Here is a 26,864-nt window from a genome sequence, read left to right on the forward strand (position 1 = left end):
CAGAGGAGCCTCTTAAAGAAGAAGTTACAGGTCTGTGAGAGCCAGAAATCTTGCTTGTTTGTAGGTGACCAAATACTTATTTTCCACCATAATTTGCAAATAAATTCATTAAAAATCCTACAATGTGATTTTCAGGAAAAAATAATCTCAATTTGTCTGTCATAGTTGACCTATGATGAAAATTACAGGCCTCTCTCATCTTTTTAAGTGGCAGAACTTGCACAATTGGTGGCTGACTAAATACTTTTTTCCCCCACTGTATATACACTATATACAGTTGAAGTCGGAATTTTACATACATTTAGGTTGGAGTCATTAAAACTAGTTTTTCAACCACTCCACAAATGTCTTGTTAACAAACTATAGTTTTGGCAAGTCGGTTAGGACATCTACTTTGTGCATGACACAAGTACTTTTTCCAACAATTGTTTACAGACAGATTATGTCACTTGTAATTCACTGTATCACAATTCCAGTGGGTCAGAAGTTTACATACACTAAGTTGACTGTGCCTTTAAACAGCTTGGAAAATTCCAGAAAATGATGTCATGGCTTTAGAAGCTTCTGATAGACTAATTGACATCATTTGAGTCAATTGGAGGTGTACCTGTGGATATATTTCAAGGCCTACCTTCAAACTCAGTGCCTATTTGCTTGACATCATGGGAAAATCAAAAGAAATCAGCCAAGACCTCAGAAAAAACATTGTAGACCTCCACAAGTCTGGTTCATCCTTGGGAGCAATTTCCAAACGCCTGAAGATACCACGTTCATTTGTACAAACAATAGTACGCAAGTATAAACACCATGGGACCACGCAGCCAGCATACCGCTCAGGAAGGAGACGCGTTCTGTCTCCTAGAGATGAACGTACTTTGGTGCGAAAAGTACAAATCAATCCCAGAACAACAGCAAAGGACCTTGTGAAGATGCTGGAGGAAACAGGTACCAAAGTATCTATATCCACAGTAAAACAGTCCTATATCGACATAACCTAAAAGGCTGCTCAGCAAAGAAGAATCCACTGCTCCAAAACCGCCATGAAAAAGCCAAACTACGGTTTGCAACTGCACATGGGGACAAAGATCGTACTTTTTGCAGAAATGTCCTCTGGTCTGATGAAACAAAAATAGAACTGTTTGGCCATAATGACCATCGTTATGTTTGGAGGAAAAAGGGGGACACTTGAAAGCCGAAGAACACCCTCCCAACCGTGAAGCAGCATCATGCTGTGGGGGCTTTGCTGCAGGAGGGACTGGTGTACTTCACAAAATAGATGGCATCATGAGGAAGGAAAATTATGTGGATATATTGAAGCAACATCTCAAGACATCAGTCAGGAAGTTAAAGCTTGGTCGGAAAGGGGTCTTCCAAATGGACAATGACCCCAAGTATACTTCCAAAGTTCCAAAATTGCTTAAGGACAACAAAGTCAAGGTATTGGAGTGGCCATCACAAAGCCCTGACCTCAATCCTATAGAAAATGTGTGGGCAGAACTGAAAAAGCATGTGCGAGCAAGGAGGCCTACAAACCTAACTCAATTACACCAACTCTGTCAGGAGGAATGGGCCAAAATTCACCCAACTTATTGTGGGAAGCTTGTGGAAGGCTACCCGAAATGTTTGACCCAAGTTAAACAATTTAAAGGCAATGCTACCAAATACTAATTGAGTGTATGTAAACTTCTGATCCACTGGGAATGTGATGAAAGAAATAAAAGCTGAAATAAATCATTCTCTCTACTATTATTCTGACATTTCACATTCTTAAAATAAAGTGGTGATCCTAACTGACCTAAGACAGGGCATTTTTACTAGGATTAAATGTCAGGAATTGTAAAAAACTGAGGTTAAATGTATTTGGCCAAGGTGTATATAATCTTCCGACTTCAACTGAAAATACTGAACAAAAATACAAACGCAACATGTAAAGTGTTGGTCCCATGTTTCATGATATGCAATAAAAGATCCCAGTAATGTTCCATACACACAAAAAGCTTATTTCTCTCAAATGTTGTGCACAAATTTGTTTACATCCCTGCTAGTGAGCATTTCTCCTTTGCTAAAATAATCCATCCACCTGACAGGTGTGGCATATCAAGAAGCGGATTAAACAGCATGATCATTACACAGGTGCACCTTGTGCTGGGGACAATAAAAGGCCACTCTAAAACGTGTAGTTTTGTCACACAACACAATGCCACAAATGTCTCAAGTTATGAGGGAGCGTTCAATTGGCCTACTGATTGCAGGAATGTCCTCCAGAGCTGTTGCCAGATAATTTAATGTTTATTTCTCTTCCATAAGCCGCCTCCAACGTCGTTTTAGAGAATTTGGCAGTATGGACAACCAGCCTCACAATTGCAGACCACGTGTGTGGCGTCGTGTGGGCGAGCGGTTAGCTGATGACAACATTGTGAACAGAGTGCCCCATGGTGGCGGTGGAGTTATGGTAATGGCAGGCATAAGCTACGCACAACGAACACAATTGCATTTTATTGATGGCAATTTGAATGCACAGGGATAACGTGACGAGATCCTGAGGCCCATTGTCATGCCATTCATCCGCCGCCATCGCCTCATGTTTCAGCATAATAATGCACTGCCCCACACCGCAAGGATCTGTACACAATTCCTGGAAGCTGAAAATGTCCCAGTTCTTCCATGGCCTGCATACTCACCAGACATGTCACCCACTGAGCATGTTTGGGATGCTCTGGATCGACGTGTATGACAGCGTGTTCCAGTTCCCGACAATATCCAGCAACTTCGCACAGCCATTGAAGTGGCCACAATCAACAGCCTGATCAACTCTATGCGAAGGAGATGTGTCGAGCTGCATGAGGCAAATGGTGGTCACACCAGATACTGACTGGTTTTCTGATCCACGCCCCTACCTTTTCTTTTAAAGGTATCTGTGATCAACAGATGCATATCTGTATTCCCAGTCATGTGAAATATAAAGATTAGGGCCTAATGAATTTATTTCAAATGACTGATTTCCTTACATGAACTGTAACTCAGTAAAATCTTTGAATGTTGTGTTTATATTTTCGTTCAGTATATATACTGGAATGCTTTTCCAACAGTCTTGAAGGAGTTCCCACATATGCTGAGCACTTGTTGGCTGCTTTTCCTTCACTCTGCCGTCCGACTCATCCCAAACCATCTCAAATCAAGAAGAGACTTGCTTGGGCCAAGAAACACGAGCAATGGACATGGATGGAAATCTGTCCTTTGGTCTAATGAGTCCAAATTTGAGATTTTTGGTTCCAACCGCCATGTCTTTGTGAGACGCAGAGTAGGTGAATGGATGATCTCCGCATGTGTGGTTCCCACCATGAAGCATGTTGGAGGAGGTGTGATGGTACGGGTTGCTTTGCTGGTGACACTGTCTGTGATTTATTTAGAATTCAAGGCACACTTAACCAGCATGGCTACCACAGCATTCTGCAGCGATACCCCATCCGATCTGGTTTGCGCTTAGTGGGACTATCATTTGTTTTTCAACAGGACAATGACCCAAAACACTCCTCCAGGCTGTGAAAGGGCTATTTGACCAAGACGGAGAGTGATGGAGTGCTGCATCAGATGACCTGTCCTACACAATCACCCAACCTCAACCCAATTGAGATTGTTTGGGATGAGTTGGACCGCAGAGTGAAGGAAAAGCAGCCAACAAGTGCTCAGCATATGTGGGAACTCCTTCAAGACTGTTGGAAAAGCATTCCTCATGAAGCTGGTTGAGAGAATGCCAAGAATGTGCAAAGTTGTCATCAAGGCAAAGTGTGGCTACTTTGAAGAATCTAAAATGTAAAATATGTTTTGATTTGTTTAACACTTTTTTGCTTACTACATGATTCCATATGTGTTATTTCATAGTTTTGATGTCTTCACTATTATTCTACAATGTAGAAAATTTTACAAATTAAGAAAAACCCTTGAATGAGTAGGTTTGTCCAAACTTTTGACTGGTACTGTATATACACTATATATACAAAAGTATGTGGACACCCCTTCAAATAAGTGGAATCGTCTATTTAAGCCAAACCCGTTGCTGACAGGTGTATAGAGCACACAGCCATGCAATCTCCATAGACAAACATTGGCAGTAGAATGGCCTTACTGAAGAGCTCAGTGACGTTTTGTAAACCTATAGATTTTACATGTAAACTGGTTTGTTTACCACAGATTTTGAGAACTACAGTGCTTTCAGAAAGTATTCATACCTCTTGACTTATTCCACATTTTGTTGTGTTACAGCCTGAATTCAAAATGGATTAAATTGATTTTTCTCTCTCACCCATCTACACACAATACCCCATAATGACAAAGTGAAAACATGTTTTTAGACATTTTTGCACATTTATTGAAAATGAAATACAGAAATATTAAATGTACATAAGTATTCACACCCCTGAGTCAATACTTTGTAGAAGCACCTTTGGCAGCGATTACAGCTGTGAGTCTTTTTGAGTAAATCTCTAAGAGCTTTGCACACCTGGATTGTACAATATTTGGCCATTTATTCGTATTTTTTTAAAGCTATGTGAAGTTTTTTATCATTGCTAGACAGCCATTTTCAAGTCTTGCCACAGATTTTCAAGACGATTTAAGTCAAAACTGTAACTAGGCCACTCAGGAACATTCAATGTTGTCTTGGTAAGCAATTCCGGTGTAGAATTGGCCTTGTGTTTTAGGTTATTGTCCTGCTGAAAGGGGATTTCGTCTCCCAGTGTCTGTTGGAAAGCAGACTGAACCAGGTTTCCTCTAGGATTTTGCCTGTGCGTTTCCACAGCTGTATTCCATTTATTTTTATCCTAAAAAACTCCCTGATGACAAGCATACACATAACATGATGCAGCCACCACCATGCTTGAAAATATGAAGAGTGGTACTCAGTGATGTGTTGTGTTGGATTTTTCCCCAACATAATGCTTTTTATTCAGGACAAAAGGTTCATTTTTTGCCAATTTTTTTGCAGTGTTACTTAAGTGCCTTGTTGCAAACAGGATGCATGTTTTGCAATAGTTTTATTCTGTACAAGCTTCCATCTTTTCACCTAGTTAATCATTGGTGTTTGAACTGTCCAATTGCTCAGAACTTGTGACTGTCGTTGTGGACTTGGATTAGTTTCAGGCCAATTTGTGTAATAGCCCTTGGTAACTGTTGGGTGTTTTAAGAGGGAGTGGCCTTACCTGTCTTCCCTGACTGTTTAAGGAGTCTTACTTGGCCCCAGTCTTAGTTTGGAAGGGGATCAACTCTTACAAGATCAGCAAGTATATTTTTTGATTCAATAAGTATCTGTTGGTATTGTCTTGCGAGGGCAATTTAATGTAAGTGCTTTTACCTAGTAGCCTAGTTAATCATTGCTGTTTGAATGTCTGATTGCTCAGCACTTGTACCTGTCGTTGTGGACTTGGATTAGTTTCAGTCCTATTTGTGTAACAGTCATGCTAAATTGTGGGTGTGCTGTATTGTAGGGAGTGTTTTCTTCACCTCTGCCAGGCAATCAGCAGTCAGTGCTGGGAGGTATGTCTTTCAACTCTGCTAGGAATTTAGTGCTAGTATTTCAGTCTCCACTGTTTTTTTCAGCGGGAGTATTGTCACCAAAACGAAGACTGTCGCCGAAACAAAGACATTCTGCAGAGTTGTTTGAGAAAGGAAAGAGGAAGGATCCTTAACCACTCTCTCACTTGAGTATCTTACTTAGTTATTTTCTGATCTCATTTAGCTATTTTATAGCTTTGGCAAGTATGTGTGTTTTCCATCCCAGTTCGCTCCTCTCCCTGTACATTTTACAGACGCTCAACACCCCGTGGCTGCAACCCTTCTAATTTAGTGTACCCTGCGCATACACAGCCATATGGAATTCCTAGTCTTCCTAGTGTTTGGAACTGCCGATCTGCAGCGAATTAGCCTGAGTTCATTTCAGCCTATGTTGCCCTTCAGTCCCTACACTTTTTGGCTCTGACGGAGACATGGATTTCCCCAAAGAACACTGCTACTCCAGCTGCTCTTTCGTCATCTGACTTTATGTTCTCCCATAGTCCGAGAGCATCTAGTCGTCGCTATGGTGGCATAGGGCTACTAATGTCTCCTAAATAGAGATTTTCTCTTCTCCCCCTCTCTCACCTGTCTATCTCCTCATTTGAATTCCATGTTGTCACTTGTCCACTCAAGCTTAAAATTGTTGTCATCTATCATCCACCAGGTGTCCTTGGAGAGTTTCTCAATGAGATTGACATCTTGACGAGCTCATTTCCCGATGATGGCTCATCACTTATCGTACTAGGCAACTTTAAACTCCCGACGCAGACTTCAATTTATTTATTTCTACCTCTTTCTTTCCACTCCTTTCCTCTTTTGATCTCCCCCTTTCCCAATCACAAGGTAGGCAATACGCTTGACCTCATCTTCACTAGAGGCTGTTAGCCTACTAATCTCACTGCAAACCCCCTCCATGTCTCTGATCTCTACTTTGTTTCCTTTTCTGTCTCCTTTTCCTCCAACCCTAGCCACTCAGCCCCTACCCAGATGGTCATGCGCCGTAGCAATCTTCGCTTTTGACACCATTGATCACCACATTCTTTTGGAGAGATTGGAAACCCTAATTGGTCTACACGGACAAATTCATGCCTGGTTTAGATCTTATCTGTCGGAAAGATATCATTTCGTCTCTGTGGATGGTTTGTCCTCTGACAAATCAATGGTAAGTTTCGTTGTTCCTCAAGGTTCAGTTTTAGGACCACTATTGTTTTCACTATATATTCTACCTCTTGGTGATGTCATAAGGAAACACAATGTCAATGTTCACTGCTATGCGGACGACACACAGCTGTACATTTCGATGAAACATGGTGAAGCCCCAAAATTGCCTACCCTGGAAGCCTGTGTTTCAGACATAAGGAAATGGATGGCGGCAAATGTTTTACTTTTAAACTCGGACAAAACAGAGATGCTAGTTCTAGGTCCCAAGAAAAAAATAGATCTGCTATTTGATCTGACAATTAATCTTTATGGTTGTACAGTCGTCTCAAATAAAACTGTGAAGGACATTTCCAAATTTGTAACATATGGTATGTTTTGCAAATTCGTAACAAATAATACAAATTGTAATTCGTAACATATAATACTAAATGGGTGATGGACATCACAAATTAATACATACCATATGAAACGTAAAATATCATACTAAATGGAGTGTCTCGGATTTACAAACAGAATAATACGAAATGCTCTGAGACCTCTGAATGCTCTGCTATAAAAAGCCAACTGACATTTACTCCTGTGGTTCTGACTTGTTGCACACTCTACATCCACTGTGATTTTTACTTGACCTTGCTGATCATCTATGAACATTTGAACATCTTGAAGAACGATCTAGCCTTAATGGGCTTTATAAATAAATCTGATTGATTGATTGGATTAATTGGCTGTTAAACTAACTAAATTGAGAAGATATCATTATGTCGTGTTTTGGTGATTAAACCAATGTACACATTATTTTTCAAGGTAAACTTATATTTTGGTTCTGTGGTGAAAGATGTCTACAAATAAAATGAATGCACAGTGAAAGGTTTTGAATGTAAGACTGGCTGTGTAACAAGTGTTACCAGTAAGAGTTTTGAAAATTCACAACATAGTTGTGAAAAGAGTACCAAAGCGATAAAAAAACTGTAGTTTGATAACAGCTGAACACTGTAAATGTGTATATTTTTACCTCAAATCTATCAATTTGACATCAATTTATGTGCTACCATTTGGAATTATAGTGTAGTGTACAATGCACTGCAGAAATACTTGGGTTATATATAATCTGAATTTCATTGATTCACTGTAAGCTGATAAATTTCAAGCAGAGAGATAGGCGATACTGTATCAGTTGACAAGTCACGTAGAAAGGGTGCATTTTACAGTAGCCAACTGCTTTACAATACCCATATTTCTGATGATTTGTCCTACATATGTACTGTACAAGGAAAATGAAACTATAAGACTGACATATTTCTCAACATGCTCACAACATGCCATTGGATACAATTTTCTTTCAAAATGGTGCATGTCAAGTTATAGTCAAATATTGTATGGAGAATTATATTTACCATCTCCTATTCTTTCTATTCAGCACATCAAAAAGAACAGTTTTGAAATGTGTACCTTGCATTTTTTGCTTTTGGACTAAATGGTAGTTAAAATGACTAAATGGTGAGCCTGTCATTATCTGATGTATTGCTAACTAAACTAAATGTTATCATGTTATTTCACCTAAAACTTAGATTTTGCATGAATGACTCAGGAGTGAAAGATTTGTTAACCCCAATGAATGCACAATCAAAGGTTCTGAACATAGGATAGGGGGCATTACACGTGTTTTCAGTTTAGAATTTTGTACTTTGAGTTTTTAAAATATACCACTTACGCCTGAAAAATTTGCCAAAGTGATAAAAAAAGTACATTGAGTACCGTCAACCAGGCCTCACCCCGAACAGCCAACCCGGCCTCACCCCGAGCAGCCAACCTGGCCTCACCCCGAGCAGCCAACCTGGCCCCTACCCCCAGGCTTATGCTTACCTCCACCACTTTTGAAGCCAGGCATTTCCAAGTCCAACGACATATCCCACTGATGCCAGGATGAACTCCACTCCATTGGCCCATGTTTCCCTTTCTCTTGATAGAATCTGTCCATCTTCAAAGAACTGATTCTTTGTGACAATCTACTTCTCTGCACCTTGCCGTGCTTTTGGCTGTGTTCTCTTACCTATGGGCGTGGAGTTATTTTATTTTCATAATAAAACCCCCCCCAGAATGAATAGGAAATAAGCAAACAGCATGTTCCTAACCCCAGTGGTGCATGGATTAGGCTAACTCTAATTTTGTTGTTTTGTTTGAAAAATATGTATTTCCATCCATCATGATTGTGAGTAACAACAAACTAAGATTGTATAATAACCAAATAATAGCAAGTTAAAATAGTCTGACTTCTCACCTTCCATGAGACCTCCTCTGTCAACTTGCCTGACGACTAAAACTGAATTCTTCCGCATCTCTATCGTTCGCTACATACTTCAGTCTGAGAACACCTTGTTGGCTATTAAGTGGATGCAGCTCCTTCTTCACATTTTAGAACAAGACTGATCATGCAAGGATACTAGATTGATTATAATACACTATAAATACAAAAGTATGTGGACACCCCTTCAAATTAGTGGATTCGGCTATTTCAGCCACTTTCAACGTGGCACCGTCATAGGATGCCACCTTTCCAACAAGTCAGTTCTTCAAATTTCTGCCCTGCTAGAGCTGCCCCGGTCAACTGTAAGTGCTGTTATTATGAAGTGGAAACGTCTAGGAGCAACAATGGCTCAGCTGCGAAGTGGTAGGCCACACAAGCTCACAGAACGGGACCACCGAGTGCTGAAGCGCGTAGCGTGTAAAAATTGTCTGTCCTCGGTTGCAACACTCACTACCGAGTTCCAAACTGCCTGGAAGCAACATCAGCACAATAACTGTTCGTTGGGAGCTTCGTGAAATGGGGATCCATGGCCGAGCAGCCGCACACAAGCCTAAGATCACAATGTGCAATGCCAACCGTCGGCTGGAGGGGTGTAAAGCTCGCCGCCATTGGACTCTGGAGCAGTGGAAATGCGTTCTCTTGAGTGTTGAATCACACTTCACCATCTGGCAGTCAGACAGACGAATCTGGGTTTGGCGGATGCCAGGAGAACGCTACCTTTCCCAATGCATAGTGCCAACTGTAAAGTTTGGTGGAGGAGGAATAATGGTCAGGGGCTGTTTTTCATGGTTCGGGCTAGGCCCCTTAGTTCCAGTGAAGGGAAATCTTAACATTCTAGACGATTCTAGACGATTCTGTGCTTCGAACTTTGTGGCAACAGTTTGGGGAAGGCCCTTTCCTGTTTCAGCATGACAACGGCCCCGTGCACAAAGTGAGGTTCATCCAAAAGGGTTTGTCGAGATCGGTGTGGAAGAACTTGGCTGGCCTGCACAGAGCCCTGACCTCAACCCCATCGAACACCTTTGGGATGATTTGGAACGCCGACTGCGAGGCAGGCCTAATCGCCCAACATCAGTGCCCGACCTCACTAATGCTCTTGTGGCTGAATGGAAGCAAGTCCCCGCAGCAATGTTCCAACATCTAGTGGAAAGCCTTCCCAGAAGAGTGGAGGCTGTTATAGCAGCAAAGGGGGGACCAACTCCATATTAATGACCATTATTTTGGAATGAGATGTTCGATGAGCAGGTGTCCACATACATTTGGTCATGTAGTGTATCTGTTACTCACATCTTTACTTTTTACAATTAACAAATAAACACAAGAGCATGTACAGTTTGGTTGATCCATTAAACACTATGATTCTATTCTCCATTGTACTAGTGATGCTGTATCATGCATGATTGAGTGTTTTTTATTCATCCTTTATTTTATCAGAACAGATAAGCCCTGAATTACAGAAATTACAGAAAGGCACACATCAAATACAATTACAAAATGCAAGTAGAAACAAAACACAGTCATAAAAATAAACACATTCATCAGTCCTCAGTCAGGTTTCTGTATTGCCCTCAAGGCATCCAATTTAAGAAAATGTTCAAGATTGTTCCACAAATACGGTGCAAAAAAATACTTGCTTCACAACACTCCAATACAGAGGTAGCCTCAGTGTCTGAGTTCCGACCCATCTTAACTGTACTCTTACTATCCTCAGAACCAAATCATTACTTTAGATGACTGATTCAGAAAATGTATTTCAAATATTCATGTTCATAACGACAAAACGTTGATTCAACCAGTTTTTGCCCAGTGGGATGTCCCTCTGGTTGTATCTGGCAGGAATGCTGTCAGACCAGTCTGGCTAAAACATTATGCACATGTCAATGTTGGTCATGGTGTATGTAACTTAAAAGTCCAATGCAGCCATTTTGATCTCAATATCAAATCATTTCTGGGTAACACTTAAGTACCTTAGTGTGATTGTTTTGTACTGTATGTATGGTGCGAGTAGGTATATGATATGGCAAGATCAATAAATCCCACCTTCCAATCACAATGCTGATGAGCTATACCCGAGGGTACAGACATTTTAAAAGCTTTTACATTTCTAAGCTATTGTGTGCACAGGAGGCTGCTGAGGGGAGGATGGCTCATAATAATGGCTGGAATGGAGTGAATGGAATGGTAACACAACACATGGAAACCATGAGTTTGATGTGTTAGATAAAATTCAATTTATTCCGTTCCAGCCATTACTATGAGCCCGTCCTCCCCAATTAAGGTGCCACCGGCCTCCTGTGATTGTGTGAATATCAACTTATAACCCCCCCAACACACACACAAACAAATACAATAATATTTGAACTGTTTCAGGCTACTCAATAACAAAATTCATACTTACATTCAACTGTGTTAACATTAACTTACACTACTCCCAGGCAAACATGCAAAGTATCATAATCTGTTCAGGCATAAGCAGTAGACATACTACTGTACAGTGTTCTAACATTTCACTTCTTATGTTGCCATTCCCTGGTAAGGAAAGTAGAACTGTCAGCAGGACCATACATAATGGAGTTAAATGTTTAGAGTCACATTTCCCCTATGCCCCCTGCTAAATGTTTACTGTCCTCATTTTGATGTGTGCAAATCATCTTCAATTATCAAACGGTGAGGGGTTAAAGAGCGGAGGGGCTTGTAGGGTCTGTTATTGTTAAAGAGGGGAGGGGCTTGTAGGGTCTGTTATTGTTAAAGAGCGGAGGGGCTTGTAGGGTCTGTTATTGTTAAAGAGGGGAGGGGCTTGTAGGGTCTGTTATTGTTAAAGAGGGGAGGGGCTTGTAGGGTCTGTTATTGTTAAAGAGGGGAGGGGCTTGTAGGGTCTGTTATTGTTAAAGAGGGGAGGGGCTTGTAGGGTCTGTTATTGTTAAAGAGGGGAGGGGCTTGTAGGGTCTGTTATTGGACTCAATAAAAGGTCATCAGGATTTATATATGTATCCATGTTCTCTGTCCGTTCCTAGATCTAGATGACGTTCTCAAAGAGCTGCATGGAGGCCATGATATCTTCATCCTGGTGAGAGAAATTAAGAGTTAAGGAATCTGTTGTTTTGGACACAATGTCAATTGAACACTACTTATGGCAGTACTGTTCTTAGCTGTTCATATGTTTTATGCTCCTCTGACATGTTGTGCTGGTTCTGTAAGACAAACCTGACAGAACTTGCTGTCTACCAACTACAGGAATACCTGGGATGTTAGCCAGACAAGTTAAAACCATGTAATAGCCAGTGGCTTGTCTGGGCATCTTTTCACCAGTAAAGCTTGTGGAGGATGTGTTTACCTTCTGACAGGTCTCTATGAACTCATCAATGGTCACAACCCCGTCTCTGTTCCGATCCATTTTCTGTTAAAGATGGCCATTAAAGATCTTGTATGATTACATACAGTACTACTAACCTCCACAGTGACACAATGTGAAGCTTTAAGGTTGGGAAAATTAAAACAGACGAGAGTTCTCATCAAACAATAACCAAACAATAAAGCCTTAGGACAGAAACAATACAAACAGAAGGACAGAAGGTTTTAAACAACATGTCAAATGTCAGACATGGGGGTGGGATGGGAGGGGGTTATACGCTTGGGGGTTAATGTACCTGAAAGAACTTGTCCACATGCTCAGATGGGTCATCATCTCGTACACTGGGATAGGTATACCTGCCCATCATGTCATAGATGGACGTCATTATGGCCAACATCTCCTGTACACAGGTGCACACAACACACACATACACACACACACAAAGACACACACACGCACACAAAAACACACACACGGACGCACACGCACAGTCATGAGTCAGTGCTATGTCTGTCTGTCTAGCAGTAGAACTCTCTCTATGCAAGGCACAGCCTTACACTGTACCTCCTTGGTAATGCAGCCATCCTTGTTGATATCATACAGATTGAAGGCCCACCGGAGTTTCTCTGTTTCCGAACCTCTGAGCAGTACAGATAGTCCAATCACAAAGTCCTGGTGGGGTGGGGGGGGATTGAGCAGGTTATTGGGATGGCTAATTGATTGTTCAGGAAGGTTTTATTGCTAGAGAGGAAATTACCTTACTTTAAAGGAGCTTTGCTTACCTCAAAATGGATAGTGCCATTTCTGTCCATGTCAAAAGCGTTGAACAGGAAATGTGCATATGTGGTGGCATCTGAGAAGTGATTACAATGATATAGTTAACATTAGGCAGGCATACAGTGGGTGACAGTTGGTTATTTATTCTCTTTCCACTTTCATCCACTTTGCTCAGGGTGAAATGGGTCAGTCTTTATAGCATCTATATATCAATCGATGAGGTTCTGAGTTGTCAGAATCTTGCATCTTTTGATAAAATGTTTACTCCAAATCAGTAATACAATGCTCTCTATCAAATAACAGCCCATTGAAATAGCCAGCCTGGCCTCAGAGACATAATATAATAACTGTAAATCTGTGATACTCAAATTAGTATGATATGATACGTTGGGTATGGTTACTTAAGCCAAAAATTAGGTTGGTCGGGGAGGACGGGTGGGCATATAACGCAAACGTCTAGCAACCAGGATGTGTACTCCGAGCATGTGCTGACCAACTGGCAAGTGTCTTCACTGACATTTTCAACATGTCCCTGACTGAGTCTGTAATACCAACATGTTTCAAGCAGACCACCATAGTCCCCGTGCCCAAGGACTCTAAGATAACCTGCCTAAATGACTACCGACCCGTAGCACTGACGTCTGTAGCCATGAAGTGCTTTGAAAGGCTGGTCATGGCTCACATCAACAGCATTATCCCAGAAACCCTAGACCCACTCCAATTTGCATACCGCCCCAACAGATCCAAAGATGATGCAATCTCTATTGCACTCCACACTGCCCTTTCCCACCTGGACAAGAGGAACACCTACGTGAGAATGCTATTCATTGACTACAGCTCAGCATTCAACACCATAGTGCCCTCAAAGCTCATCACTAAGCTAAGGATCCTGGGACTAAACACCTCCCTCTGCAACTGGATCCTGGACTTCCTGACGGGCCGCCCCCAGGTGGTAAGGGTAGGTAACAACACATCTGCCACACTGATCCTCAACACGGGGGCCCCTCAGGGGTGCGTGCTCAGTCCCCTCCTGTACTCCCTGTTCACCCATGACTGCATGGCCAGGCACGACTCCAACACCATCATTAAGTTTGCCGATGACACAACAGTGGTAGGCCTGATCACCGACAACGATGAGACAGCCTATAGGGAGGAGGTCAGAGACCTGGCCGTGTGGTGCCAGGACAACAACCTCTCCCTCAACGTGACCAGGACAAAGGAGATGATTGTGGACTACAGGAAAAAAAAGAGGACTGAGCACGCCCCCATTCTCATCGACGGGGCTGTAGTGGAACAGGTTGAGAGCTTCAAGTTCCTTGGTGTCCACATCACCAACGAACTATCATGGTCCAAACACACCAAGACAGTCGTGAAGAGGGCACGACAAAGCCTATTCCCCCTCAGGAGACTGAAAAGATTTGGCATGGGTCCTCAGATCCTCAAAAAATTCTATAGCTGCACCATCGAGAGCATCCTGACTGGTTGCATCACCGCCTGGTATGGCAACTGCTTGGCCTCCGACCGCAAGGCACTACAGAGGGTAGTGTGTACGGCCCAGTACATCACTGGGGCCAAGCTTCCTGCCATCCAGGACCTCTATACCAGGCGGTGTGAGAGGAAGGCCCTCAAAATTGTCAAAGACTCCAGCCACCCTAGTCATAGACTGTTCTCTCTGCTACCGCACGGCAAGCGGTACCGGAGTGCCAAGTCTAGGTCCAAAACACTTCTCAACAACATCTACCCCCAAGCCATAAGACTCCTGAACAGCTAATCATGGCTACCTGGACTATTTGCACTGCCCCCCCCCCACCCCATCCTTTTACGCTGCTGCTACTCTGTTAATTATTTATGCATAGTCACTTTAACTCTACCCACATGTACATATTACTTCAACTACCTCAACTAGCCGGTGCCCCCGCACATTGACTCTGCACCGGTACCCCCCGGCCTCCCTACTGTTATTTTATTTTATTTTATTTTACTTCTGCTCCTTTTTTCTCAACACTTTTTTTGTTGTTGTTTTATTTTTACTTTTTTGTTAAAAATAAATGCACTGTTGGTTAAGGGCTGTAAGTAAGCATTTCACTGTAATGTCTGCACCTGTTGTATTCGGCGCATGTGGCCAATAAAATTTGATTTGATTTGATTTGACCATACGTATTGCAAATTTGTAACATATTGCACAAATTGCAATTCATAACATATCATACGAATTGTAATTCGTAACATATCATACGAAATGGATGATGGACATCCACAAATAAATACCATACAAAACATATCATACTAATTTGAGTGTCACAGATTTACATTTACTATGTTACGTCTACCTCTGAGTCCAGGTTGAAATAGCTGACAACAGTAGGGGCAGTTGAAAGGGCGTCTTCCACCCATCTGCTGTACTATTCCATGGTGCCTCCCTTGCATCTCTTGAGGGGAGACTCCTACCTCCCTGGGGGAAGAACTGTGAGTAGATGGTCTTGAACGTCTCCTCATCCACCAGCCCGCTAGGACACTCCTGTTCAGAGAGAAGTGAAAATATCTTTAATAAGTTTGTCTTACTTAACTTGTATGTACTGTATGCATGTTTAAATTTAGTTAAATATCTGTGAAAATAGATGTGTCTAACAGCTTGTAAACGCCTAATAAGTAGGTAACTGCCAAAATAAAGGAAACACCAACATAAAGTGTCTTAATAGGGCGTTGGTCCACCGTGAGCCAGAACAGCTTCAATGCACCTTGGCATATATTCTTATTAGTGTCTGGAACTCTATTGCAGGGATGTGACACCATTCTTCTGTGAGAAATTCCATCATTTGGTGTTTTGTTGATGGTGGTGGAAAACGCTGTCTCAGGCACCGCTCCAGAATCTCCAATAAGTGTTCAATAGGGTTGAAATCTGGTGACTGAGACGGCCATGGCATATGGTTTACATGATTTTTATGCTCATCAAACCATTCAGTAACCACTCGTGCACTATGGATGGGGGCATTGTCATACTATGGGGGCATAGCCATGGTAGCCAAAATAATGGCCAAAATAATGGTTTGCCCAGCATTTTTATACATGACCCTAAGCATGATGGGATGTTAACTGCTCAATTAACTCAGGAACCACACCTGTGTGGAAGCACCTGCTTTCAATATACTTTGTATCCCTCATTTACTCAAGTGTTTCCATTATTTTGGCAGTTACCTGTATGTCTAACGGCTTGCAGTATGTGTAAATATCTGTGTAAATGTATGTAGCTATGTAAGTATGTAAAACATTTTGTGAGACGATATCTTTGCAGTCCTTCAAGTCCCTGACAGTGTTTATTTAACCTCCACCCCACTCCCACTCGGTGCTCTAAGCCCAGCCAAGTCCCAGTCACACGTTTTTGAAGTCTCTGTAGAGCGACTGCAGCTCCTTCCTGGTAAACTGGGTCTGGGCCTGGAGCTGTTCTAAGCCTTCGGGCTGGTGACGAACAGTAGAAAGCTCCAATTCACATTCACTACTCTCTGTTTGAGAGAGGAGAGGGAGAGAGGGAGAGGAGGACAACTCAGGGAAAGGAAGGAGTTGGGAGAAGGGGAGAGGTGAAAAGGAGAGGAGAATGCGGATTCAGGGAGAGGCAAAAATAGCACAGGAGGGGATGAGAAAGGTTGAAATCGGGAGAAGAAGATGTGGGGATAATCGGAAGAAATTGGAGGGAGAGAAATTTGTGTGGTGGGTAACACAGAAATTGGATTGGAGGACAATGGTGTACAATACAATTTTTCAAGGGAAAAAGATGGTGAACAGGTGGATAATAAAGTAAGAGAGGATGATGAATGGAAGACAAGAAAGCAACACTCAGAGAGAGACAAAACAAATTGTATATACATGTATATAATGAGAGAGTGGGGCACAGATTAAAGCATAGTCGAGACAAAAGGAAATGAAGAATACATGGAGTTACTACTGTGTGTGTGCTCACCATCTATGAAATACAAACATCAGAGAGAGGAATGGGGTGAGGAAGAGATTGAAGTATAGGGAAGTGAGGAGGTGAGAAAGGGGGAAACACATACAATCAGGTTAAGCAGGTGGTCACAGTATTTTTGGGAGGTTAAAATATTTTATATTTCTATCCACCAGTAATAAGACATGAGACCTTTGTGTCTTGAGGCATTTTGTCTTAATATGCAGTGGAAGCCAGCTGTCTCTCATAAGGTGACAACAGTGAAATCAAGTAGCTTCAACTATCAACAACACAGTACAAGAAGCTTCTGTCTATCTGTGAGGAATATGATGGCCTTGATCAGAAAAGGGACTGAGGAGTCTGTCCCTGTTACTTACCATCTAATGACAAGGGCTCCCAGACACCAAACTGCTTGAGCATTACAAAAAATAGGCCAACGACTACAGTAATTGTAATCAGTTCCATGCCATCCAGCACCATGGCTGATTGATTTGAGTAAGAACCTTTACATGCGTTCTATTAGCCAGCCCTGAACATATAGGATGTGTATTCCATAACTTTACAAATATTTGCTGCTGTATGTGTGTGTCTAAAATAACATCCAATTAAACAATTGAACAAGATGCCTGAAAAATAGCTGCAAACACTGAAATATATTGCTCACACTTGCACTTTACTCCCCCGATCCTCCCACCCACACACACTGTTAAAGCAGGTGAAATCTGCAAGTGACAATGCTCTTCATGGGTGAACAAGGTAAAGATCCAATAACAGTCACTCTGTTTCAGCTGCCCTTCATTTAACCCCTTGATCTCCAGTGAAAGCAAAAAGGTGAGTTTGTTGATAATATTTTGTCTTCCAAAAGTCCCTCTAAATCCAGGTCCAGTGCATGGTTTTGAGTTTTAAAAAACAATGGTATACTATTTAATCTCCCAAATCTCTCCATCCTTTGTGAAGTATCCTCTGTAGTTAAGAGTTGCAACCCCTGTGTCTCCCTTTTTGGGTAAGTCCGTCCCACAGGTCCATCAAGACAGGAATTCTTCGCTTGTGCAGTCTCCAGTTTGAGTGAGCAAGAAAGATGTGGGAGAGGGGGGAGGAGGGCAGTGAGACCGGAGGGATGATGTGTGTTTCTTTACTAATAGTTTCTTATTGACGGTCTGAGTGTTTCCTTGTTTGACGAGGCATTTCAAGGATGATGTAAAGCTGTAAACCAGGCATTGATCCACATCCGCTGATGGCTGGAATATGACCAGCAGCACTTAGAGTGAAGGAGTCTGCCCTGCCCTGTGTGGCGCTGCCTACCTACCATTGAAACATATAGCACATATAGGCAGACTCACATCAAACATAACACTGGATGAATTCACAAAGAAACCCCACATTGTGTTTCTAATTCAGCAAACAGATATCAAAAACTGATGTTCCAGTTGAGTTTAATAAGGGACTTTAAATAGGGGAGGTAGACAGAGTGGCCTAATGTTTTTTCCTATCCTATTACTCTCTGTCAAGTTTTAGCAACAATGTTCTCCATTCATTTACAATCCACCAACGCTTTCATGATATCAGTTGTGGTGGTGTGCATGACTGCGAGGGCGTAAACAAGACAAAGAGAAGAGACGAAGAGGGGTAGAGTTCATAACTGAGGAGTGTCCACATCTTAATGGAATGAGTTTAAGCAGGAGCTGAGAGAGGGGGCAGGGTGGAGGATAAATCAATCGTTGAGATGCAAAATGCTGGTTTTAGGACTGGAATGGGAACAGGCCAGAAATGCATTTTACCAAAGACACAGAGAGAGAGAGATTTAGATGGAGTTAGCCACTTGACTCTCTCTTCTAAGTGCCCAGAGATGCTGCACATAAAGGTGCTGCACTTTGTGGACACTATCAGGAAAACACTTAAGCAGCACTGACCACTTCACTGGAAGACTTTTCTGGAATCCGACTAGGCTTGGCTATTCATATGGAGATTTCTGCGCCAAGTGCAGGATTTTTCTTTTACGTAGCTTCTGCTCAGTGCTCCCACAGCCGCTTCCCCCTCAATGACATGGAGGGGGAAACTTCAACAACTCCCTACTGTTATTTTATTTTACTTCTGCTCTTTTTTTTCTCAACACTTTTTTTGTTGTTGTTTTATTTTTACTTTTTTTGTTAAAAATAAATGCACTGTTGGTTAAGGGCTGTAAGTAAGCATTTCACTGTAATGTCTGCACCTGTTGTATTCGGCGCATGTGACCAATAAAATTTTATTTTATTTTATTTGATTCATGTTGCAGGGGAGAGCCGGGACGAAAGTAACACAGTGCAAAAGTAACGCCCATTTTCTCAGATAACACAGAAGCTAGAATGTCGCAGTGAGGTCAGCGCATTCCTAATGTGGAGTACGACCTCCCTGCAAAACAACAGCCCAGTCCGATCATGTTTCGCCGAGTTATCAACAAAAAAGTGGTTTTGAGCAATATAAGTTTTAAAAAATGGACCCAGAAGTGTTTTTTGGTTGTAGAGTTGTGTTTAGTTGTTTAAGGTTCCAAACATGTCATTTTCTTAACCCATCTAGTTATTAAATGACTGCATAGGTTTCAAGTATCATGCTAGCTAGGCTTGGGTGTTAGCCTGGGAGAAATTACAGGAGAGACGGGTGATACGAAAGTAACACAATGTAAACTGATGACCTGGAATAAAATAAAAATTTTACATTTACATTTACATCATTTAGCAGACGCTCTTATCCAGAGCGACTTACAAATTGGTGCATTCACCCTATAGCCAGTGGGATAACCACTTTACAATTATTTTTATTTTTATTTAAAAAAAATTTGGGGGGGGGGTAGAAGGATTACTTTATCCTATCCCAGGTATTCCTTAAAGAGGTGGATAAAATAAACATTTAAGCACAGGCCATTGTCTCCTCTAGTTCATATTGCTTTTATAATGTTAGCAAAATATCAACAAGTGACTGAATGTTTGAAAATTATATATGACATTAGAATTATGTCTTAATCAATTGACTTGATGGATCAGCTTCTCACATAAGCTTTTATAGGCAGGGTAGTTGTTAAAAATATATATCTCTATGATTCTGGAGGTCAATACCTTATGTAAAGCAATGGAAATGTGATAAGCATGATTAGTTTGCGGTCTGTGAAGAGAATAAAGACGTTTATTCTATCAAGATACAAGGAGCGCGCATGACAAGGACAGCAAGAGCGCACCTGATTTTTTTGTTGCATCATTTTTTAAATGCAAGAGAAAGGCGCGACAGTGATGTAAGATTCTAGATGTAATTTAGATGTTGTCCACAAGAGAGCAGCAGTGTGTATGCAAAGTTTCAGACTGATCCAGTGAAGAATTACATCACTACACAATATTTTGTATCAAGTCTGCCAGGAGTTTTCCCAAATGTGCCGAATTGGTTTTGAAGTACATAACTATAGAGAACATACAAAAATGCTATAGTGATACAAAATGTAAGTTTGCACACTCCCAGGAATGTCATAATGGATCATTAGCTTCCCTACAGAAAATACACTAACCTTCACACATCTAGATGGCCGGGCTTGGTGGGTGTAGAGTCAGAGGTCAAACTGTAGAACCCAGTTCCTCCATTTGAATATAAAAATTGATTTTTCAAACAAAACTACACTACATTTTATCTCTGGGGCCCTCAGGATGACAAATCAGAGCAAGATTACTGGATGTAAGTACATTATTTACCTTCAGAGGTGAATGTAGCATGGTATTTTTTAGCTGTAATAGCTACTGTAAATTGGATACTGCAGTTAGATTAACAAAGAATTTAAGCTTTCTGCCCATATAAGTCTATATCTATATGTGAGCAGCAGCTACGTAGTGTGCGTAAAATACCACATGCGCAGAATGTTATCCGGAGCCTTAGCTTTGAGAAAGAGGTTTCCGGAGGGGCGGGGACAAAAACTCCTTATTCACAGCCAGGGCCTTGAAACAAAGACAGCAGTACAAAGTGCTGATCTATCTAACATAAAAGACTGACATGGATGGCATATCGGCATTTCCATACTCTTCAGATCAAACATTAACAACAGTAATGAGAGCAGTATTAAGGTCCATAGACCCAAACGATTACAGTACAGCGCTCTCTCTCTCTCTCTCTCTCTCTCTCTCTCTCTCTCTCTCTCTCTCTCTCTCTCTCTCTCTCTCACTGGCTCTCTCTCTCCCCTCTCACTCTCTCACTCCATCACTTTAACAATTCTGAGAAGTTGTGAGACTACCAGAGAGAGTGAGAGCACCATCTGGTGTACATAGAGAGTACTTCTACTGTATCATGTAATGAGTGATACTATCCAGCAGATGGAAATCCTTAGACATGGTTGTATTTGGGGTTCTTACTGGAGTAGGATGAGTTGAGGCAGGGCAGAAGGAAGACGAAGGCGTTCATTTGGGGGCGGGATTAGGGTTTGGGGGTAGAGAATGGGTAAGGGTCTCTTCGCTCTGGTGAGTGCACATGTACATGTTAGCCCCAGTCTGCACGCACAGAAGGGCAATGTCAATCATTTAGATATGTAGAGAAAACGAGGGTAAATCAAATCAAATCAAATCAAATCAAATTTTATTGGTCACATGCGCCGAATACAACAGGTGCAGACATTACAGTGAAATGCTTACTTACAGCCCTTAACCAACAGTGCATTTATTTTTAACAAAAAAAGTAAAATTAAAACAACAACAAAAAAAGTGTTGAGAAAAAAAGAGCAGAAGTAAAATAAAATAACAGTAGGGAGGCTATATATACAGGGGGGTACCGGTGCAGAGTCAATGTGCGGGGGCACCGGCTAGTTGAGATAGTTGAAGTAATATGTACATGTGGGTAGAGTTAAAGTGACTATGCATAAATAATTAACAGAGTAGCAGCAGCGTAAAAATGATGGGGTGGGGGGGCAGTGCAAATAGTCCGGGTAGCCATGATTAGCTGTTCAGGAGTCTTATGGCTTGGGGGTAGAAGCTGTTGAGAAGTCTTTTGGACCTAGACTTGGCACTCCGGTACCGCTTGCCGTAAACAGGGGGTATAAGCAGCAACAGACACTACTATTGCCTCCATATTCAGCTCATGCTTCAACCCATGAAAAAGGAAAAATATGCACATCCAACTATTTCAGGTGCTGGACAGAAAAGCGAAAAACATATTATTTCTTCAACACCCTTATTTAACAATATTTTATATAGCCCTGGATGTCTCTCTATTTGCATGTGTTGTACTTGTTAACGGTATGGCAAACTATCTAAAACAAAATAATCCACAAAGGCTTTGAATCGAAAGTAATTAGTAATTTGACTTAATTACAGGCCATAGTCTCTGTCTGGAGGCAGCTCTTCTCTCTCTATTGAGAGATGACTTGTATATTACTGTTAACACTGGCACTTTTATTTCAATCATATCTTTAAGCTTTCTACACTGAACCAAAATATAAAAAGTATAAAAAAATCAGTCAATTGAAATGAATTAATTAGGTCACAGATACCTTTAAAAACAGGTAGGGGCGTGGATCAGAAAACCAGTCAGTATCTGGTGTGACCACCATTTGTCCTCATGAAGCACGACACATCTCCTTTGCATAGAGCTGATCAGGCTGTTGATTGTGGCCTGTGGAATGTTGTCCAACTCCTCTTCAATGCCTCTGCGATGTTGTTGGATGTCGGCCCGTACTGGAACACGCTGTTGTACACGTCGATCAAGAGCTCAATGGGTGACATGTATGGTGAGTATGCAGGCCATGGAAGAACTGGGACATTTTCAGCTCCCAGGACTTCCATCATGAGGTGATGGTGGCGGATGAATGGCATGAAAATGGGCCTCAGGATCTCATCACAGTATCTCTGTGCATTCAAACTGCCATCGATAAAATGCAATTGTGTTCGTTGTCCGTAGCTTATGCCTGCCCATACCATAACCCCACCACCACCATGGGGCACTATTTTCACAACGTTGACATCAGCAAACAGCTCTACCCACACAACGCCATCTGCCCGGTATAGTTGAAACCGGGATTAATCCGTGAAGAGCACACTTCTACAGCGTGCCAGTGGTGAGCATTTGCCTACTGAAGTCGGTTACGACGCCGAACTGCAGTCAGGTCAAGACCCTGGTGTGGACGACGAGCACGCAGATGAGCTTCCCTGAGATGGTTTCTAACAGTTTGGTAAGACATTCTTTGATTGTGCAAACCTACAGTTTCATCAGCTGTCCGGGTGGCTGGTCTCAGACGATCCCCGCAAGTTAAGAAGCCGGATGTGGAGGTCCTGGGCTGGCGTGGTTACACGTGGTCTACGGTTGTGAGGCCGGTTGGACGTACTGCCAAATTATCTAAAACTAAGTTATGGTAGAGAAATTAAATTATCTGTTAACAGCTTTGGTGGACATTCCTTCAGTCAGCATGCCAATTGCACGCTCCCTCAAAACTTGAGACATCTGTGGCATTGTGTTGTGTGACAAAACTGCACATTTTAGAGTGGCCTTTTATTGTCCCCAGCACAAGGTGCACCTGTGTAATGATCATGCTGTTTAATCAGCTTCTTGATATGCCACACCTGTCAGGTGGATGGATTATCTTGGCAAAGGAGAAATACTCACTAACAGGGATGTAAACAAATGTGGCAATTTTTGGGGAAGAAATACGTTTTTTGTGCGTACGAAAAATTTCTGGGATGTTTTATTTCAGCTCATGAAACATGGGACCAATACTTTACATGTTGCGTTTATATTTTTGTTCAGTATAAATGCCTCCTAATACCATTCGTATATAATTGAAGGAAAAGGAAAGAAGAAAAGATCAATACAAATAAAAGACCATACAAAAACATAATGAAAGGAGAGATTGGAAGAGTTTACAGGAACAAACTCAGCAGTCAGCCTACAGCAATCAGTTTACTGGGACTGTGGAGGGAGCTAGAATTAATAGAGATGTATTGATAGATTGATTGGCTGGTATACTGAAGTGACACAAAGAGAGGAGAGGCTAGCATGGCAGACGTCCACTGAGAGACAGCGAGAGAGAGAAGATAGAGTTTTAAATATAGTCCTATAAGATAGGGTAGATGCATCAAAGTGAATGTATTCAGTAGTATAGGCCAGGGGGATTGAAAGCCTACATCCTCTCCCCCTCTACTCTGCCTTCGCCTTCACTCCACCCCAGCTATCCCACACAGGGTAGGACACATACACAGTGACTGGGATGACTGAGCCTCATGTTAGTTACAGTAGTTAGTTAGGTAGTTAGTTCTGCTCTGTCCCTGACCTACCTGGCCCCTGTGCATTTGTTGTGCTGTCGATGATCCATTTGACGAGACAGCACTTCATCAGAGATTTACGGCTGATCTGGGGCTTCTGCCATTTCCCTCTGTCCTCCCTCCGTTCTCCCGGGCTGGGCTCCATCCCATTGGCATCAGGCAGCAGGCCACCGTCCATCCCCTTCCCATCAGCCTGGGGGTCATATAACTGGGTTAACAGATGACAGAGTGAGGGGGAAGGACACTACAGAAAGGACTGTTAGTACATTACACAAAAGAGGGGTTAGTATACTTCAGAGAGGGCTGTTGGTACAGAAGGGTTAGTGAATACACAGAGGAGAATGCATGGGCTGGACAGAGAGGGGGAGGAAGAGAACATGATTTAACAATAGAAACACAATTGTGCAAATAACCCCCAGGGCTTAAAATAAGCCATTCCTAAGCAGACTTAAGTTGTCAAATCCTTCAACTTGCCACCTACGCATTACCTAGCAACAATGTCTCTTTACAAGTTAGAAGAAACAGTGATTAAACAAGGGAATGTGCGTATTTATAAATCCAATTTGATCAAATTATATGACAAATCAAAGTTAAATTAAAAGAGGCAGGAGATACAGGATGCTGTGACTGAAGAGAAGAGGAGGATGGGTCGTAGGATTAAGAAAATAATAGAGAAGGATAGAGGTAGCATCACCCCTGACTGAATGGAAGAAAACCTACTATGTATTCAGTAGTACATTTGGTTCCATTCAAAGTTGTGGGAACGTGTGTTTTTGGTTTCACATTGGTTGTGGTAACGAAGCCATACATTTCCTGACCGGCAAAACTGAACGTTTTTTAAAAACGTTTAGAATTTCGCCTGTTCTGTTTATTTTTAGGTTTCAGGGAGGTTCTGAGAACGTTTTACTCTTGTTCCTTGAAAGTTTCCTGGGGGGTTTTATTAATGCTCTGAGAACGGAAATTATAGGTTATTTTTAAGTTTTTTAATAGCTTCCTTAAAACGTTCACTGAATGTTTCAATAAGACTTTTAATAACACCGCTAGCTTATTTTGGGTTAACTTTTTTAAACTCCAAGGACAGATAGGACACATGGAAATCCATTTCCTTTTGCATTAATAATGCAAACACATTTATTTTTTATTGAGATGAGCCATCAGTGAGTTTCAAACCTATAATTATCACACCCTGATCTGTTTCACCTGTCTTTGTGATTGTCTCCACCCCCCTCCAGGTGTTGCCCATCTTCCCCATTATCCCCAGTGTATTTATACCTGTGTTCTCTGTTTGTCTGTTGCCAGTTTGATTTGTTTCGTCAAGCCTACCAGCGGTTTTCCCCTTGCTCCTGTCTTTTTCATGTTCCTGTTTTCCAGTTTTCCTGATTTTGACCATTCTGCCTGCCCTGACCCTGAGCCTGCCTGCAGTTCTGTACCTTTTGGACTCTGATCTGGATTACTGACCTCTGCCTGCCCTTTACCTGTCGTTTGTCTGCCCCCTGTTTTTGTGATAATCTTTTGTTACTTCGACACTGTCTGCATCTGGGTCTTCTCCTGAAACGTGATAGTACGAACTGGCCATGACTGACCCAGCAGACTCCGACCAGCTCCGCAACGTCATCTCCTCCCAAGGAGCCACCATTGGATGGCACGAGGAGTTGTTTCGTGGTCTCATGGAAGGGTTCTAGACCTTGGCTGAACGCCATGACAGAGCATTTAACACATTGCTGGAGCAATTCCGCGGGTTGTCTGTTAGGCAGCCTACCATGACGGTAACCTCCCAGCCCCTCAGTAACCCGGCTGTCATCAGCACGGCCTCCCCGGCCACCCCTGTTTCCCGAGAACCCCGCTTACCTCCCCCGGGACGCTTTGCTGGAGAGTCGGGAACCTGTCGGGCATTTCTCTCTCACTCTTCGCTCATCATCGAGCTGCAGTCCTCCTCCTTCCCCTCGGACCGCTCTAAGATAGCGTACCTCATCACACTGATGTCTGGGAGGGCTCTCGCCTGGGCTTCGGCAGTGTGGTAACAACAGTCAACCTTATGCTTCAGTCTGGAGGAGTTCATGCAGGAGGTAAATAAGGTTTTCTATGCTCCATTGTCTGGGAGTGAGGCTGCCCGGAAGTTACTCCAGCTTCGGCAAGAATCCCACAGTGTGGCAGACTATGCAGTGGATTTCCGCACATTGGCAGCTGAGTGTGCCTGTAACCCAGAAGTGCCTGTACCAGTCGCAATCTCTCTGGGTATTCATCGACTCTGGGGCCGAAGAGAGCTTTATGGACACTACCCTGGCATCTGAGCTGGGCGTCCCCACTCAGCCTCTCTCCATTCCCATGGACCTTAGAGTGCTGGACGGGCGCTCTATAGGCTGGGTCACCCACAATACCACCCCCATCAACCTACGAGTATCAGGGAACCACAGCGAGACGATCCAATGCCTGCTAATTAAGTCTCCTCGGGTTCCCGTGGTATTGGGTTTCTCTTGGCTCCAGCAACACAACCCCTTTATTGAATGGTCTACTGGTGCCATC

At 42.4% G+C, this 26,864-nt stretch overlaps 1 protein-coding gene across 1 annotated transcript; it reads right to left on the reverse strand.

Annotated features, from left to right (window-relative positions):
• Positions 1-12,032: 12,032 nt before the first annotated feature.
• LOC311099457 (calsenilin-like) lies at positions 12,033-24,411 on the reverse strand (the record flags this gene model as incomplete). Its single annotated transcript, XM_084140142.1, has 8 exons — positions 12,033-12,080; positions 12,351-12,413; positions 12,664-12,768; positions 12,933-13,040; positions 13,151-13,221; positions 15,594-15,663; positions 16,521-16,645; positions 24,354-24,411. 8 exons carry the CDS (start codon positions 24,409-24,411, stop codon positions 12,033-12,035), a joined length of 648 nt encoding a protein of 215 aa, XP_083996268.1.
• Positions 24,412-26,864: the final 2,453 nt, after the last annotated feature.

Source organism: Coregonus lavaretus (assembly GCF_964263955.1).
Source record: "Coregonus lavaretus genome assembly, chromosome: 24".
Lineage (NCBI taxonomy): Eukaryota > Metazoa > Chordata > Actinopteri > Salmoniformes > Salmonidae > Coregonus > Coregonus lavaretus.